Genomic DNA, 16,447 nt, shown 5'->3' with positions numbered 1-16,447 from the left:
TATTTTAAAATATTACTGATTAAATCCTGCCATGTTTTGAAAAAAGTCTGTACGGATCCTCTAACTGAGTATTTGATTTTTTCCAATTTCAAATAGTATAACACATCAGTTTCCCACTGACTTAAGAGGAGAGTTTGGGTTCTTCCAGTTTCAGAATAAATCTGCATGCCAAAAGTGTAGTAAATGCAGTCACAATTTGTTTGTCTTTCTCCACTTTAAACCCATCTGGAAGAACCCCAAACACAGCTGTTAATGGGTTAGGAGGGATTGTGAAACCAAGGCTGTCTGAAATGTAATTAAAAATTTTTGTCCAAAATAACCATTCAATGCTCATTCCATCTTCACTGGTCCTTTATCTGACATACAACCTCATGGCATACGTGAGTAAGGAAATATGTTCAGTTTCTTTTGGCATTATTTTATGTTTTTTATTAGAATGGGATCAGACAAAGGTTTTAGCATCATCTCCTTGTCCAATGCAGATCTGTGATTAGTGAATATCTCTTATCTAATAATCCACACTCCATGATTGCTTCTTTTTAGTCCACTGCAACCTTTTTCTTCTGTTTAGGTGTTAGTTTTGGTTTGTTTGTCTTTTCAGTATGTAAATCCTGTTTCCTGAAGCAGAGTTCTTATAATTATGTCAGATGGTTTTTCTTTTTTCAAGGAATATTGCTTTGGGTTTTCTATCCTGATGCTTACAAATGTTCCTTGGTCTACACTTATGTTATTTTATAATCCCTTTTTATTTTATACTTGCACTACGTTTTAGACACCTCTGACTGAGAACAGCAAACATTTACCACACTGTTTGATTTCTTCCTTGAAAGTTCTATAATTCTTTCCATTGTTGTTCCAGTGAGAAATCTCTTCTTGGGATCATGTTTCCTTTGTTAAGGTCTGTTGGCACTCTCTTTTTAACTGCAGACTAATTTGCAATTTTAGTCCTGTGTTGGTATTTGTTTTAGAAATGCTAATTACAGGGTAATTCCTGATTTCTTGCACAACTTTTGAGTGATTCATTAATTTTTTCCTCTACTTGATCTGGGGGAAAAAATTCCATTAAAATTTCATTTGAGGTATTTTTCATGAAGCCAGAATGATCAGCTATTAAACAAATCTGTATTAAACATATCTGTAATTTGTTTATTTGCTGTGAAGTAACATTCTCCTAAGTGTGGCGTTTCCATCAATGACATGTTTAGTTTTTGCAAAGAGAAGTCCACTGCAAAATTCAATATTTAATTAATGCAGCTTTACATTTGAAATTGAATTTTAAATTGTAAATATGGTTTCATGTTTCAGGTTGTTACCTAAGATTTTTACTATCAATAAATTAAAATGAATACATTTCAGTTGCATTACATGTTTCATTAAGTTTATTTCATGTTAAATTGGAATTAAATAAACAGTTGCTCATGATATTATAGGAAGTTGTGTTCTAGATTCTTCAGCTAGTTTGTGAAGATCTCTCATAAGCTTTTTTGCCCTTTCTAGAAGGTTTGGGAAATAGTGATGAGAAAATGATAGTGCCTTCTTGGCTAATTTATTTCAGGTTAAGTCATTTTGTGTGAAGGCTTCAATGTAGATTACCTCCCCAGCCTTTTAGATGTTGGATTTTTTTTTTTCTTTTTCTCCTGGATTAGAGGGCCGCCTTAACTGAGATTTGCATAATTTTCTGAATTAAACTTCTTTGCAAAGATAAAATGTTTACTTATGTTATCAGTTTCAAATTGTTTTAACACTTGTACCTTTTAAAATTTGTATATTACTGAATTTCTAGATAAATTTCTATCTCCACTTGAAAATACAAAGCTATATCATTTCGTCTTGAACAGGTTCTGCAGAAAACTATGGGTTACTGTTACCAAATTCTGACAGAACCCAATGCTGACCCACGTAAAAAAGATGGAGCTCTGCATATGATTGGATCTTTGGCTGAAGTCTTGTTAAAGGTATTAATCATTAAGAAATCGGCATGTTTAGTAGTTTTATATATATATATATATATATATATATATATATATATATATATATATTTATATATATATATTTATATATTTATATATTTATATATATATATTTTATATATATATTTATATATATATTTATATATTTATATATATATTTATATATATATTTATATATATATTTATATATATATTTATATATATATATATATTTATATATATATATATATATATATATGGCAAACAATGCACTTTAAACAAGGTTTTTAGGCCTAAAATTGTATGTAATGTGTTCTGGAAAAGGGGTGGTATAGTGACCATTATGGTAATATTTGAGTGAATTTTCAGTGTCATATTTATGATTAAGAATGAACTGTGCACATATTAGCTTAAGTGCTTTTGAGTGAAGGTATGACTTCTGAATCTGTTGTGGGTCATGAATGATATTGGGTTTTAATTGTGGAAAGCTTATTTCATATCTGCTGGTGACATTACACTGCTTTATATAAGCAAACTGAGAAAAGTAAGTTAGTTCTTCTGGGTAGGTAACTTATTGGATTAATTAGTATTTATACAAAAAAGAGAAACAAAAAAAACTTTGCTTCATTTTGACATGCACGTAGACATGCTTGATATGGCTGCTTAACAGATGTAACTTGAATGTTTTGTGCAAATTAATAGTCACTATCACAGAGGAACAAGTTTCTGTCACAGTTATCTGCATAGGTTTTCTACTGTGTATTTGAGTGAAAAGAATAAGTTGCTGAGTAATAAATTTATTTTTAGTTTTGCAGAAACCTTATTTTGAAAACTATATACAAGGCCTTCTGTTTAGGTAACCGTTTTAAGACAGGTAAAGGCTCTTTGACGCTTGTATGAGTGAGATGTAAATTGAAGCTATTTTTTGCTAGCTGTTTTCCAGTTCAGATTCCCCAAACCGTGTCATTGCATTCAAGGAAAAGCTGGTTACAAATGTAAAGGCATAAGGCATATTTGAATGTTTGGATAGTTAATGTCGCACATCTTAAGCAATTTGATGAGAGATTTGGTGAATGGGCAGTTTTACAAAATGTGGAGGAAGACTGTTAGATTGGATTGGCATGGGGTCTGTTTTTCAGTAACGAAAAAGGCTTAGGAGCTCTGGGCTCATGGTACAAAAGGAGAATGGATGAGTGAAGGAAAAGAGCGAGAGGCACAAGTGCTAGGAGGTGTTTGTTAAATCAATTTTATTGTGTACATCATGTTGCACTTGAAATTTTTCACATATGGTTGCCTTTATGAAATCTATTGATCTTGAACTGTAGTATTAGCTGTATTTTTATGTGTTAATTTTCTTTTAAACAATTATTCTCTCAAACCGGCCTTATACCATTTTTGAGGCATTTATTTAGGAGGACAGCAGTCCCAGAATAAAATTTGCCATTGGTGCCTGTTGAAAATTTACTGGGTTGCTTTTGTCACTGACGATGGAGTCATATCACTTCAGAGTTGGATATTATAGTGCCTTTTTGCTGAAAGTTTAATTGCACTTAACCTTTTCAGAAAATCAGTAATTTAATCAATGAATTCACTTCAGGATTGTATTCTGCAATGCCTTTACACACTTGGTTTGAGTTGGCGCATTTGGATTATTAGACAGTTAATCCACTAATTTTATGGACTCTGAAAAATTGTGTCAACATTGCAAATCTATGTATTTTAGGGAATGGACCTGCATCTTTTGCAATTTCTTTATAATGTTTCTTTTTATGTGGATGTATTTATAGTGTGTTACTTATACATGAGACTCTGATGATTAAGGTATTAAATTTGAAATTTTATGTAATTAAGTTTCTGCAATTTAATAATATAATAATAATAATTTTCAAATGTGAACTTGATATATTCAACATTTGGTTAAAGTATTACGTGTTCTGCATATAGATAAACACTGTTTTAATTGTTTCCGACAGAAAAAAATTTACAAGGATCAGATGGAATTCATGCTGCAGAACCACGTCTTCCCTCTCTTCAGCAGTGAACTGGGATACATGAGAGCTAGGGTAAGTAATGCACTTCAGTGTAAATTACCCATATTCCACAAATGTTTTTTTATATGTTTAAGGTTTGTCTAGTTTTATATGTAAGTGCTTTACATAAACAGTGTTCATTGTACCAGACAGTAAGAGCAATTATACTAAAGTTTGATTAGATGATTAGATTAAATGATGTTGGTAGTATGAAGCAGAGCATGGTATAGTTAGTATTCAGTAAATGTACTTTTCTAATTTGGTAAACCAATACAGTGACATTTGAATCTAACTTTTTTGTAAACCATGGAAAAAAATAAACTATTTTTTTTTTATATGTACAGTGCCATCTATAGTGTTTGGGGCAAAGACACATTTTTCCTTATGCCTACTCTGAAGCAGATGGGTAAATGAAGGAAAAACAAGAGTCTTTGTCCCAAATGTGTGTGTGTGTGATTTTTATATGTTTTTTTAAATAATCCAGTGTCCACTGATTCAGAATCAAAACGAGGCTTTTATACTGTATTGCTTATATATTACTAAATAAATGGCACATTATTAATCTGAAGCAAATGTTCATAACTTACAATACCAGTCAAAAGTTTTAGAACACCTCAGTTTTTCTTCAAATGTAATCAGTTAAAATGCAATAAATGACCTAAAATGGTGAAAAGATAAGGTAAGCAATAAACTGCCAGAGGTTTAAATTTAAAGTTTAGGATAGCTGCTGCTTCTTTCGGCTGCTCCAGTTAGCCAGTTAGGGGTTGTCGCAGCAAAAACTGAAAAAAAAAATGTAAATATCCCTTCTTCAGGGATTAATTAATAGTTTGCAGCCTACAGATGTTCTGCAAGAATTAATTTAAATTCATCCTTGAAAGTTGAAGCAAACAATTTGCATAGGTGTCCTATCTTCTGTTGATTAGTTAAAAACCCTCTGTCTGTCTTTAAGCAGAGTTGGATCAGTCTGTGATACTACACCCTCTGAAGTACTATTTCGACAATATTGCTCGGTAGAACATTGTAAATTCTTGTCATAATGGCAATTAACAAACAAAATGAAACCTAGCATTGTTACCCTTAGAAGTATAGGTCTTTCATTTAGAGAAATAGCAAACAAAATCATTGTTTCAGTGAGTACAGAGTCCTTCGCAACCCAAAGGCAATTAGAAACTGGAAGAAAACTGATAGGGAAAGATCCAGAGTAACAACCCAGTCCGAAAGCCAAGTTTCTGAGGGTCACCAGCTTGTGTGATAGGCACCTCATGGCAAAACTGCTTCAAGCATAGCTTAACAGTGGTCGAAAAGAGCAAGTTTCAGTTTCTACTATGAAGAGGAGACTTGTGTTGCAAGTTTGACAGGGTGAGTGGCAGTAAGAAAGCTATTCCCTAAAGGATGAAATTAAGCCTTCAGATACCAGCTGTGAGGTTCTGCAGACTGCAAGAAAGTCTTATGGACCAATGAATCAAAATTTGAAATTGTCGAGTTGGTGAAAGAATGGCTCTTCATTGTGTGACACCAACTGTTAAACATGGAGGGGGATGTGTGATAGTCTTGGATTCTTTTGCTGGAGGCAGAGTTGGTGACTTAAACGGAGTGACTGGCATTCTGAATCAAAAAAATCAGTTTGGCTTTTATATCAGCAAAACGTGGTTACTTCGAATCAAAGATTTTAATATTGAAATTTGATTCCTTGGCTTTTTCTATTTGCCATTATTTGTTCTATGCCTTAAGACAGAAGGTTTTTAAGAAGTCGGGAGATCTGTGCAAATTGTTTGCTTCAACTTGCAACGCTTAATTTGCTTTAATTGCTGCAGAACGCCTGTAGGTAGTAACCTATTTGTTGTTCCCTGTAGAAGGCCCTTTTATAATGTTCTCATATTTCCTTTTTTTCAGTTTTTGCTCACCTAAACTTAGTTTAAACCTCTGGCTATTTACTGCTTACCTTTTCACCATTTTAGGTCATTGATTGCATTCCATCTAATTAAATTTGAAGAAAAACCTATGGTGTTCTAAAACTTTTGACTGGTTGTCTATATAGCATTACTGGGCTATTCAAAATGAAAGAGCAGATTTCAAAAATGTATTTCAAGCAAACTGTATATGCAGAAACACATTCTGCATATCACTGGATAGAGGAAAGTTCAAAATTTAAAAGCCCGCCTAAATGTACCAGTGAATCTCACTGAGCTCTGTTTCTAGTAAAATGGCAACAACACAACACCACAAGAGAAATCACTTTGTGTGCTGCAATTTCCAAAGTGTGAGTCCATTGTTATAGTGCAATGTAAATTCCGCCGATGGTTCAACAAACAGCTGCCTCGTCATGAGCAAATTTGAGTGGCATAAAAAAATTAGTAGAAAAGGGCTGCATATGTAAAAGCACTGGTCATGCACGTACGTCAGATGAAAATGTTGGGCGTATCTGAGATGTGTTCAAATGGAGCCCTAGGAAATCCACATCACGAGCAAGCATTGAACTTGGAATTCCTCAAACAGTATGTTGTGTTGTTAGACAGCGTCTGCATATGAAGCCTTACAAGTTGCAATTAGTGCAGGCATTGCATTCTGACTACCATGAAATAATGTTTGAATTTTGCACTGCAATTCTGGAGGATATGGAAGAGGACAATTTTCCCAAACAACACATTTTTTTGGATAAATCAACTTTCCACGTCTCTGGTAAAGTTAATCGCCACAATGTATTTTCATACCTGGACATGCTACAAAACTGGTTATTTCCCAAACTCCAAGAAGATTTGAATGACTTCATGTTCATGCAAGATGTTGCCCCTTCTCATTTCCACTTGGCGGTCCGGTGTTACCTGAATAACACCATTCCAGGACGATGGATTGGAAGAGGTGGTCAACAAGATCTTGCTCATTGTCTATGGCCTCCCAGATCTCCGGACCTTAACCCCTGCGATTTTAATCTATGGGGGTACATTAAAGAAAGAGTGTTTGTTCTACCTATGCCCGCTAATGTTCAAGATTTGCAAAGTCATTTTGAGGAAGCTGTGAATTCAGGAACTAGGTACCAGTTGACTCGTGTGTGTGTGTGTGTGTGTGTGTGTGTGTGTGTGGAGTCGGGGGGCAAGAAATGGTCTACTGTTTTGATGTTTGTCACACTACATATGGTGCTCATGTTGAGTGCATGCAACCTCAAGGACCATAGGACCAAACTTGGAACTTTCCTCTATCCAGTGATGTGCGAAATGTGCTTCTGTCTTATAAGTTTTGTTTGAAATACATTTTTGAAATCTGCTTTTTCATTTTGAATAGCCCTGTATTTAAGCTATCAAAGTGTAACGTGGATATCTTAACAAAACCCCAAGTGTGTAACAGTTAATTGAAAACCATCTCTAGTTAGTGCACAATAAGCAATGAGTTTACTTCACATTCCTGAAACAAGTTATTGACACACTAAATTAAAGATGATAAATAGTGTTGTACAATTTTATTTTCGTACCTATGTGGGTATGTTGTGTACATCCCAGCTGCCCATCTAATTTAATATTCTATGCTATTAACTTTTTCTTTCTTGTATTGATTAATGTAGTTATTTCTTGGCTGATTTCCAATTATTTATTACAGTTTTTATATTGTGGTTATTTTTAGGCTTGCTGGGTTCTTCATTATTTCTGTGAAGTAAAATTTAAAATTGATCAGAATCTACAGAATGCACTAGAATTGACAAGGTGCTGTTTAATAGATGACAAGGAAATGCCAGTCAAGGTTGAGGCAGCCATAGCACTTCAGGTTCTTATCAGTAACCAAGAAAAAGGTATTTTGTTTATTTTTCCCATCTTCTAATCCTCTGTTTCATTTGGGTTGAACTGAATATTCATTATTATCTTTAGTACATCTTTTGTGCTTTCTATTGTTGTATGGCTTTCTTTTGTGATGGGAGTGATTTTAATTTTACATTGTTGTCATAGAGAGAGTAAAATTATAATTTTCAATTAAGTTTGAATTAATGGTGATCACTGAACTTTAGTATCGTTTTTGTAATTTGTCTGATGAAAGCGTTAGCCAATTACCTGTATCCCTTAATGTTAATGTATTTAATTTACACAATTCTTTGCATTGTACATAAAATCTATTTGACTAAGATGTATTTTTGTGTCTTGTCAGTAGAAGAGGGGGTACTTGAGGGTTTCAGGTTGTTGTTCATCAAATAGTGAAGCAATATTCTATTTGAATGTGCTTAAAGAGAGAAACTAATGTAATAGATCATTTTTAGTGTAAAAAAAAAAAAAAAATTTGGGCAAAGAACAGCCATACTAAAAGGTGAGGTTGCAGTACTTGTGGCTGTTTAACATGAAAATCTTGCACTATGGAAAAAGTGAGGAAGTATACATCTTTGAATTAGAATAATGGACAATAAACTGCAGTAAAATACAAATGCTACATAAAAACCCTGAACAAATAACAGTTTGTGATAAAATTACATCCTGAGCATGTAGAGAGAGAATTGAAAGGAAGGGTTTGAATTTCAGGGTAAATGGAGTGCCGTCCTAAAACTTTTTTTTTTTAAGATTTAAGTGAGATGGTCTATTTTATATTCAAAATATTGTTTTATTTTGCAAAATAAAAACACACTGAACCAAAAAACAATGTATTACACAACATTTACATTTTAAAAGGTTGAGTCTTTTTAAATTGAATAGACTATACATTAAAAAAAGAAATTGACAAAAAGCTAAATATTCAAAGGGCTATTCTTACCGTGGGGGGGGGGGGGGGATATGCAGGCTGAACTATACTTGCATATTGCCTTTCAAACAGAGCAAAATTATATATAGACAAACCAATGACAATTTTAGATCTCTGACTGAATAGTGCCTCATCAGAGCCTTACGATCTAGCCTAGTACTAAAGAAAGTTTAAAAATCAAAAGATGCAATCTTAAACCATTTCAGAGGTGGCAGGGTGGTGGTTATCCATTCTGAGAAGTCCTTGTTATGTCAAAGGTAATGGCACTCCCACTGCCAATCATGTGAGGTGTCTTTTGCGACAAGTAGTAAAGGAGGAGTCAGTTGACAAATTTCTACCAGTGTCTTGTTTCTACTGGTATATTATATATACAACCCCCTAATCAAGGTTTCTCCCAAGCAGAAATTTCATGGCAATGAGTTGTTTGCAGAGTGCTGTTCAAGCTGCTATACAGAAGCACAAATGGGCAAGGTTTAGGACTAGAAATGCAGTCGGCCACAGAAACGGAATGCAACAATCAAGAAATGCATTCCACTCATTTCCCTTCAAAACTGAAATCTGTCCAGCACTGCTGCAGTTCAGAATTGGCCAAAATCACTGGTATCCTGGTACACTCCTCTAGGTTCTGTGAAGTCTTATTGGAAGTGGTCCTCAAGGAAGAGTTAGGGATCAATAAGCCAAGTGACACAACTATGCGCAAAAAAAAAAAAAATTACTATACTGTAGAAAGCAAAAGGTTCTCTGGACTGACGTCAAAATTTGAAATTTTTGGTTTCAACAGAAGGCAGTTAGTCTACCACAGGGCTGAAAAACTTGAACATAGATGAATGTCTGCAGATAACACTGCACAGTGGAGGTTCCTGTCAGGTTTGGGGTTTCTTTTCTTGTAAATAGTGTTGGGTTTTCTTTAAAATTGATGTCCCCTCACTGCTGAGAGGTATAGGCAGATTCTTGTACATTATGCAATAAAATAAAGGAGATGCTGCAGAATGAAGCTGGGACCAGTCAGACATATAATACCAAACGTACAGCCAAAACTAACTTTTCGCATCAAAGAGGAACATGGGGTCTTATATATATGGTATTGCCCCCATTGAGACCAGACCTAAACATCATCTAGTCAACTGGAATTACTTTCAAAGACAGAAGCAAGTAAAACAGCCCGAGTCTGCAATAGGATTGTGGCAAGTTCTCGAAGAGGCTTGGATAAAAAGTTTTGCTAATAGCTTCGGAAACTGGATGGAAGTGTAGCTAATAGAATTGCTGCTGGTTTTAAGTCAAAGGACGGTCAGACCAAAGAATAAATGTGTACATTTGTGGTCTTCAGTAAAAAGTTAACTGTTAATAATCAAATTACTCACAAAGGGAAATTGATAATGTTTTGCAAAACAAATATTAATTTTGCAAAGTTGCAATACTAACATTGGTCACTAGGCATTGCTGTTGTTAGTAGCTGCACTACAGAGAAGTATTTTATAGGGTTAATGAAATTAAAAATTTAGCAATTATAATCCTTACTAATTTTAAATACTGTTAGATAATAGTGCCTTATAACTGTAGAGACAAAGTTCTCAAATAGAACTATATCTTCTACTTATTTAAATTTGACAAAGAGATTACTCATTGGCTCTCAAGTAAATCTATATATGAAAACAATTTAACACAAACAAGAGCACATGAACATAACTTGCACTGCTTTGTTTGATGTACACTATTTCTAAGGAACTCTCTTTTGACCTTGAAACTAATACTTTAAACAGACATTGAGAACAGCATGCTTTTTTCTTTCCTGCTACCCATAATGCTTCACTCTGCGGAAAGCAGCATCAAAGTCGGACCTCTTGACAATTTAACTCTGCCTTTCAGACAAAAATATTAACCTTCTTTTTAGAAGTGTGATAGTCACTACTTTAGTTTAGGTAGCCAATTCAATTAAAACTTTTAAACATCAGTATGATGCACTTGTATTGCCAAGGGTTTCAGAATTAAAAGCAAAAAAAACTCCCCCTTTTTCCATTTTGTGATTGTTTTCTAACTGTACTTTTATGGAGGTTTTGCTGTACTAAGTGTTTTGAATACCTAAAGGCTCATGTTCACACTGTTAAAATAATACTAAATCCCTTGTAGGCATTCTTGTTTGTTTGTTTGTCAATTAAAATGTTAATTTTAAAGAACACCTCTTAATTTTTTTTTCTAATTTTCTTTTTTACTTAAACATTTAGCCAAGGAATATATAACCCCATTCATTAGACCTGTTATGCAAGCTCTTCTTCATATTGTACGTGAGACTGAAAATGATGACCTCACAAATGTTATTCAAAAAATGATATGTGAATATAGTGAAGAGGTCACTCCAATTGCTGTCGAAATGACTCAGCACCTGGTAAGTCTACTTCTGAAATGATTAATTTACAGTTTTCATTTTCAAGCATTGAAGTCATCCATTATGTAAAATATTTAATTGGAAAAATTGCAGCAGTAAATGAAAATCCGTTTCTCGTTCTAGAACACAAGATAAAATCTACTCTCTTATGGTACCTTTTTTGTAGTTGTAGTGATTCCAAGATATTTTACAGACAGGTCTTTTTTGAGTGCAAGTATTTTTTCCCCCTCACTTGGTACCCAGGCATTTTCTGGAACTTGTGGTTTTACAGTCTAGTTATGTTTCCAAATTTGTAGTTTTATATCTTGTGTAGGTTTGAAACTATAGAGATTACATTTGAATTCATTGTTGTACAGTCTTGTATTTTTCCAGTCCCACATTTATCCCATCCATTTTTTGGTTAACTTATTACTAATCAGGCAGTACCTAATCTATTCTCTTTTATTGTGGTTAAGATTTAGTTCTTGATATGCATAAGTGGCTCTATTTATCATAAGTTATTAAAAAAAATCTAATGCCTAAGGGTTTGGGACTTTTATAACTAGCAATTCCATCTTCAAATGTAGTAGTTTTATTTTTGTTTCTAACATTTCATAGCTAACTATGGGATGATCACTTGAGAGCATTAAAAATGTTAAGTAATTTTTATTGCAATAAATCAGTCCAGATTATTTGGAACTGTGCTGATATTAGTTGATCCATATAGACTTTTTTTTATTTCCTCCTACTATGTTTGTGGTGTTTGTTTAAGAATGTAGGGGCAATTCTTAACTGTATATCATTCTTCCATTGCTGTCTACTTATATAGTTAATACCTTAGTTTTCCAGTTTTTGTCATTTGTGCCATTCTTGATCTTCCTTTTAAACTTGAAAGTCTATGAAAGCAGGACAAACGGACTGGGGTTGTGCAAAGAAGAACTGAATAAGCCTAATGCACATTTACAGTAGCAGAGCTGGAGGGAGAAATTAACTGGATTTTGCAGAGTTCATCTGATTGTCTTATGTGGATCTATAGTAACAGATGCATAGTCCATAATTTTGTTCTCACCAAATCTTATGAAATTGCTGCAGTGTTTTTCACATTAAGCACACAGTGTTTTTTGGTTACTCACTCCTGAACAGCCCCTGTTTTAATGCAGCGTAGTCTTTACTTTCTTTAGATTATCCTTTTCATTGCCTTGTGATTAGCATTTTTATAAAATACTTTTTAGAAATACCTACATTGAAGTTTTATGATTAGATGAAGTAAATATTGTTTAAATACTCTGGAGTAAACATTTTATTTTTTCATGTTTTTATCGGAAATCTGCAGTACGCCCTCTTATTATATAATAGTTTTGACACTTTTATCTTAAGCAACAATGTCAAACTCCACTGGCTATGTTGTGGCTCATCTTAGAAGTGCATTATTTAGTACACTTTTTGACTTCTGAGCTGTTGATATGAGAATTGTTTGGCAAAAACTTAATGTACACTTTACAACTGTGTGGTATGTGTCTTCTTTGTATTGTTAGACAGTCAAAGAGAAACTTTGACTTGGTGATGTCAAATAACATTTATATTAAATAAATGCTAGCCTAAACGTCTTTCATTAAACTACATTCAGATAAAGGCTGGTTGAGAAAAGATGACTTGTTTGATGTTATTTCATCTAGTAGTGTTTAGCTTATCTGGGAATATTTATTGTATCACTTGTCACTGGCTACAAGCTCATCTGTGTGCATGATAACTATTCATGCTTAGTGCTGCTTGTTTGTCTATGTCCTATAGACTGACAGCAGTGCACACACACTCATTGTAGCCAAACAGTAACCAGAGATCATAGTACTGGTCTAGTGAAGTCATAATGACGTTTATGCACAGACCAGCCTCCAAACTCTCTGACATTGATCACTTTTCCTTTATGCTTTATTCAGCTGACTTGCCTTACTTTTGTTTACTTTATAATTAAATAGTAGCATCTTCATTTATGGTAATTTTTTTTGCTAATATTTTTAATGTTATTTTTTTTTGTTTATTTTTTAAATAACATAGAAGATAACCTACATTCAACCTTGTAAACATTACTTCCATACCCATAGGCTACAACATTTAACCAAGTAATCCAAACTGGACCAGATGAGGAAGGTGGTGAAGACAAGGCTGTGACAGCAATGGGCATCCTGAACACTATTGACACACTGCTCAGTGTGGTTGAGGACCATAAAGAGGTCAGTATAGTAGTTTATCCTAGACTTGAATTTATGCTAATTTGCACCAGTAGTCTTTAGGGGTTGGCATGTCAAATGCATGCACTACCAATGAGCTACAGTGGAGGAAATAATTATTTGACCCCTCACTGATTTTGTAAGTTTGTCCAATGACAAAGAAATGAAAAGTCTCAGAACAGTATCATTTCAATGGTAGGTTTATTTCAACAGTGGCAGATTGCACATCAAAAAGAAAATCGAAAAAATAACTTTAAATAAAAGATAGAAATTGATTTGCATTTCATTGAGGGAAATAAGTTTTTGAACCCTCTAACAAAAAAAGACTTAATACTTAGTGGAAAAACCCTTGTTTGCAAGCACAGAGGTCAAACGTTTCTTGTAATTGATGACCAAGTTTGCGCACATTTTAGGAGGAATGTTGGTCCACTCCTCTTTGCAGATCATCTCTAAATCCCTAAGGTTTCGAGGCTGTCTCTGTGCTACTCTGAGCTTGAGCTCCCTCCATAGGTTTTCTATTGGATTAAGGTCCGGAGACTGACTAGGCCACTCCATGACCTTAATGTGCTTCTTCTTGAGCCACTCCTTTGTTGCCTTTGCTGTATGTTTTGGGTCATTGTCGTGCTGGAACACCCATCCACGACCCATTTTCAGTTTCCTGGCAGAGGGAAGGAGATTGTCGCTCAGGATTTCACGATACATGGCTCCGTCCATTTTCCCGTTAATGCGATTAAGTTGTCCTGTGCCCTTAGCAGAAAAACACCCCAAAGCAAAATGTTTCCACCCCCATGCTTGACGGTGGGGACGGTGTTTTGGGGTCATAGGCAGCATTTTTCTTCCTCCAAACACAGCGAGTTGAGTTAATGCCAAAGAGCTCTATTTTGGTCTCATCAGACCACAGCACCTTCTCCCAGTCACTCTCTGAATCATTCAGGTGTTCATTGGCAAACTTCAGACGGGCCTGCATATGTGCCTTCTTGAGCAGGGGGCCTTGAGCCCTGCAGGATTTTAATCCATTGCGGTGTAATGTGTTTCCAATGGTTTTCTTGGTGACTGTGGTCCCTGCTAATTTGAGGTCATTAACTAACTCCTCCCGTGTAGTTCTAGGATTCTTTTTCACCTTTCTCAGAACCATTGACACCCCACGAGGTGAGATCTTGCGTGGAGCCCCAGAGCGAGGTTGATTGATGGTCATTTTGTGCTCCTTCCATTTTCGAACAATCGCACCAACAGTTGTCACCTTCTCTCCCAGCTTCTTGCTAATGGTTTTGTAGCCCATTCCAGCCTTGTGCAGGTCTACAATTTTGTCTCTGACATCCTTGGACAGCTCTTTGGTCTTTCCCATGTTGTAGAGTGTGGAGTCTGCTTGATTGATTGATTCTGTGGACAGGTGTCTTTTATACAGGTGACTAGTTAAGACAGGTGTCCTTAATGAGGGTGACTAATTGAGTAGAAGTGTCTAACCACTCTGTGGGAGCCAGAACTCTTAATGGTTGGTAGGGGTTCAAAAACTTAAAATGCAAATCAATTTCTATCTTTTATTTAAAGTTATTTTTTCGATTTTCCTTTTGATGTGCAATCTGCCACTTTTGAAATAAACCTACCATTGAAATGATACTGTTCTGAGACTTTTCATTTCTTTGTCATTGGACAAACTTACAAAATCAGTGAGGGGTCAAATAATTATTTCCTCCACTGTATGTGATAAATGCACAGCTAGTAAACCTAACCCAACATTTCAAAGAATGTTTTTGTTGTGGTAATTTAAAAATTAATTTATTTTTTTGCAATGCAAGCATCTGTAAATACTTGCAGGTAGTACAGTGTATGGGGTATCACTATGCTTTTGAGCATGCCCATTTTTGTGACAGCTGAAATATTGCTTTGTTTGTTTGTTGCAAGTGTATGGCAGTGGATATTATGATGGATTTAACAATAGTGTGTTTTTAAAATATTAGAGTTTTGGAAATGTGCACACAATTACGTTGCCCTGGGATGATAATTGTGTTACTGAGTTGAAGCTGAGTAATTAAGCAAAATGCAACACACAATACTTCTGGTTACTTAAGTACACTGTGTGGCCAAAAGTATTTGGACACCCATCCAAGTTAATGAGTTGAGGTTTTTCATGTGCACCCATTGTTAACAGCTGCATAAAATTAGGCTCATAGCCTTCCAATGACCGTCATTGGCAGTAGAATGAGTTGTACTGAAGAGTTCAGTGACTTTAAACATGGCCCTGTCATAGGGTGACTCCTTTGCCACAAGTTATGTGACCTGTTTACTCTGCTAGATCTACCCAGGCATCTGGAAATGCTATTGTTGTGAAGTGAAAGCATCTGAAAACAGGAATGTACAAACCAGTGTGTTTCTTCACGCCGGTCCCAAGCCTGGATAAATGGGAAGGGTTACGTCAGGAAGGGCATCCGGTGTAAAATTTTGCCAAATCAATATGCGGACAACAATACAAATTTCCATACCGGATTGGTCGAGCCCTGGGTTTACGACCGTTACCAATACTGTTAGCCAACAGGGTGCTGGTGGAAATTGGGCTACTGTTGGCCGAAGAAGGAGGAGAAGAGAGGACAGACGTGTCCGGAGGCAGGAGGATAGGATAAGGAAATAAAGAGTGGAACTGCGGGTAGGAACTTTGAATGTTGGCAGTATGACTGGTAAAGGGGAGAGAGTTAGCAGATATGATGGAGAGAAGGAAGGTTGATGTATTGTGCGTGCATGAGACTAAATGAAAGGGGAGTAAGACCAGGTGGATTAGAGGTGGATTCAAATTGTTCTATCATGGTGTGGATGTGAGGAAAAATGGGGTAGGTGTTATTCTGAAGGAACAGTATGTCAAGAGTGTTTTAGAGGTGAAAAGAGTGTCAGGTAGAGTAATGATTATGAAGCTGGAAATTGGAGGTGTGATGATGAATGTTGTTAATGCATATGCACGGCAAGTTGGGTGTGCAATACGTGAGAAAGAAGATTTTTGGATTGAGTTGAAGTGATGAACAGTGTACCCAGGGGACAGAAAGTGGTGATTGGAGTGGATTTCAATTGGCATGTTTGTGAAGGGAACAGAGGAGACTAGGAGGTGATGGGTAGGTATGGTGTCAAGGAGAGGAATGAAGGAGGTCAGAGGATAGTGGATGTTGCGAAAAGGATAGA

The 16,447-nt window shown here is 35.3% G+C and overlaps 1 protein-coding gene and 1 non-coding gene across 2 annotated transcripts in view; both read left to right on the top strand.

Annotated features, from left to right (window-relative positions):
• The window catches only part of ipo7 (importin 7), a 70,480-nt gene that overhangs the window by 36,558 nt on the left and 17,475 nt on the right, over positions 1-16,447 (top strand). The window contains exons 12-16 of the mRNA XM_039748167.1: positions 1,839-1,955; positions 3,923-4,012; positions 7,595-7,760; positions 10,915-11,075; positions 13,157-13,285. Coding sequence (XP_039604101.1) covers positions 1,839-1,955; positions 3,923-4,012; positions 7,595-7,760; positions 10,915-11,075; positions 13,157-13,285 — 663 coding nt within the window. The remainder of the gene's footprint in view (positions 1-1,838; positions 1,956-3,922; positions 4,013-7,594; positions 7,761-10,914; positions 11,076-13,156; positions 13,286-16,447) is intronic.
• Positions 12,784-12,964, top strand: LOC120520097. Its single transcript, XR_005631763.1, has one exon. It is a non-coding gene; the product is annotated as a small nucleolar RNA SNORA23 (small nucleolar RNA).

This window comes from Polypterus senegalus, chromosome 1, assembly GCF_016835505.1.
Source record: "Polypterus senegalus isolate Bchr_013 chromosome 1, ASM1683550v1, whole genome shotgun sequence".
Classification (NCBI taxonomy): Eukaryota; Metazoa; Chordata; class Cladistia; order Polypteriformes; family Polypteridae; genus Polypterus; species Polypterus senegalus.
Note: the sequence above shows the minus strand (reverse complement) of the source record. Positions and strands in the feature narration are given on the sequence as shown.